Source organism: Halyomorpha halys, unplaced genomic scaffold (assembly GCF_000696795.3).
Source record: "Halyomorpha halys isolate HHAL.00 unplaced genomic scaffold, Hhal_1.1 Scaffold49.1, whole genome shotgun sequence".
Lineage (NCBI taxonomy): Eukaryota > Metazoa > Arthropoda > Insecta > Hemiptera > Pentatomidae > Halyomorpha > Halyomorpha halys.
Genome location: NW_027115511.1, coordinates 441,499 through 443,684, shown reverse-complemented (window position 1 = coordinate 443,684; position 2,186 = coordinate 441,499). Strand labels below are relative to the sequence as shown.

At 31.9% G+C, this 2,186-nt stretch overlaps 1 protein-coding gene across 4 annotated transcripts in view; it reads left to right on the top strand.

Annotated features, from left to right (window-relative positions):
* LOC106690046 (myocardin-related transcription factor B) overlaps positions 1–2,186 on the top strand; it is a 223,142-nt gene that overhangs the window by 180,066 nt on the left and 40,890 nt on the right. For all 4 annotated transcript variants that reach the window (XM_067052556.1, XM_067052555.1, XM_067052554.1 and 1 more), the window contains one exon: positions 1,848–2,036. In XM_067052556.1, the coding sequence (XP_066908657.1) occupies positions 1,955–2,036 (82 nt within the window). In that variant the 5' untranslated portion in view covers positions 1,848–1,954. The remainder of the gene's footprint in view (positions 1–1,847; positions 2,037–2,186) is intronic.

Here is a 2,186-nt window from a genome sequence, read left to right as displayed (position 1 = left end):
TCTCTATAGAGAACTGGACACAAATCTGTGTGTATCTATATTGTATATGTCTCTATAGAGAACTGGACACAAATCTGTGTGTATCTATAGTCGTATAGAGGACTTGGGAAAAATTTATATAAATAAACAATATGTGTGCTTCTATTTTGTATATGTCTCTATCGAGAACTGGGCAAAAATTTATATAAATAAATCGATTTTTCTCTTTAAAATGTATAAGAAATAAATATTACCGATACCATATTTACAGAACTTTATAATAACATAATGAAAAAAATTCCCCAAATAAATCTAGTTAAAACATTTCTAATTTTTTATTTCGTTGAAAGATGGTATTTCCAAAACGATTAAAAATTGGAAATTTTTCAACTTGATTTATTTGGAGGATTTTTTCCCATAATTATTGATAGGACTGAAAGCAGAATTGCCTTCTAACAATGGAACACTTTTTGAACGTTTTATTTTTTCTGCGGTTCTCATTTGCTAAATTAGAACCAGTTTTGAAACCCTTTTGGAGCCTTGGACCACCAATGACCTTTGTGTAGTTTCTTTGAGTCCTCTTGATGTTATTGCTTTTGTTTTTTTATTTTCAAAAGAAATCAAAAAATATATTTGGCTCGCATAAGACCAATACCCTGAGCAAATATTTCATTTTCCATTTTTTTTTTTTTTTTATTTGAATGGTGATTAAATTCCTTCGACGAAAAAAAAAAATTAAAATCATTGAATTGGGACTATTATTAGCGAAAATACTGCCAATTTAACTTTTAACAATATTTTTTTTTAAATTGTGTAATTCAGGCTTCTAGGTTCTGTTTAAATTTTGTTTATTCTTTATTATAACTTGAAAGTTGGACATAACCTTGGACATAAGTGATAGCTAATTGTGATAATAATAAGATTCTTATTAGTAATGAGAGCTGAAGCAGTGATATGAAATAGTGGTTAGCCAAGTGTATAGGGACACCCTATATTTTATTTACCAATTTTTATTATATATTATTACCATATATTGTTATTTACAGATATAAACTAAATAGATATAAAAATAACTAAATTAAATCATTAATTCAATGTGTAAATAAAAATAATAATGTATGTTTAATTTTAAATGAATTATTAATTTATATCAAAGTTTCAATTTTGCTAAATTAATCTAGTACTCCTCAAATCTAAAAGTTGCAAAGTATTACTGGGCCTGGTAGTTAGTTATAAAATAAAACTAGAACTACATTGTCATTGATACAATGTTTAGTTATTAATGAACTTTGATTAAGCAAAAATTATATCCTGTCAATTCAATTATAGTTGTATTTATTACTTAATTTTTACTCAGCTCTCTTTTGAAAGAAGCCAGTACTGACTTATTAGGCCGTGGAAGAGGCAGCTAGTGATGAGGCTTGGCTTGAAATCAAGCAGCGGCACGTGCAGTGTGCAGTTGCAGATCAACATGCTGCACTCCTACACTCCTTGACATTGTCGTTGTGGTTGCATTTAGCTGTCGGGGGCGTGCCAAAGCTAAACACCATCCCCTTATCGGGCACAATTGTATTTCTGATGAGGGATTCCTTTTTGATTCTTGGCATATCGTGGGTCTTTTTAAGTTTGCCTGTGCCTCATCTTTATTCTTCAAAAATCTTGAATTTGATCGCTTTAGCAGCTCCATTTGTCTATTGATGTTTTATTAGTAATATTTAGATGATAAAACTGCTATTTAAGGATAATTTGGAATGCTTAGTTTGACCTTTAAACATATTCTTTTGATGATTACGGCTGCCTGGTATATTGTTCTGTTTTGTATTATATTTCTTAGTGGATACTTATTGATACTGTATTAATTGTTACAGATCGCGGTAGACGGGAGTGCTGCGGAGTGTTTCGGGTCAGCTTGGACGCGGACCTGCTCTCTACCCTGGTGTCGATATACCCAGAGTGGTTCGCCGAAGCCGCAGGTATGGATTCAGGACAGCGATCACCCCCGAAGGCTGAAGTGGACGAGTCCCCGCTTCACCAAGCCATGGACAAGAACAAGGAGTGTAAGTACTCTACATTACATTATAATTCCTAGTAGAACCACCCCGAGAGGTAAACAAATTTACCTATTCAAATCTCTGAAAACAGTTACTATTATAGCCATTACATCTATTATAGCCATTTCATCTATTATAGCCATTACATCTATTATA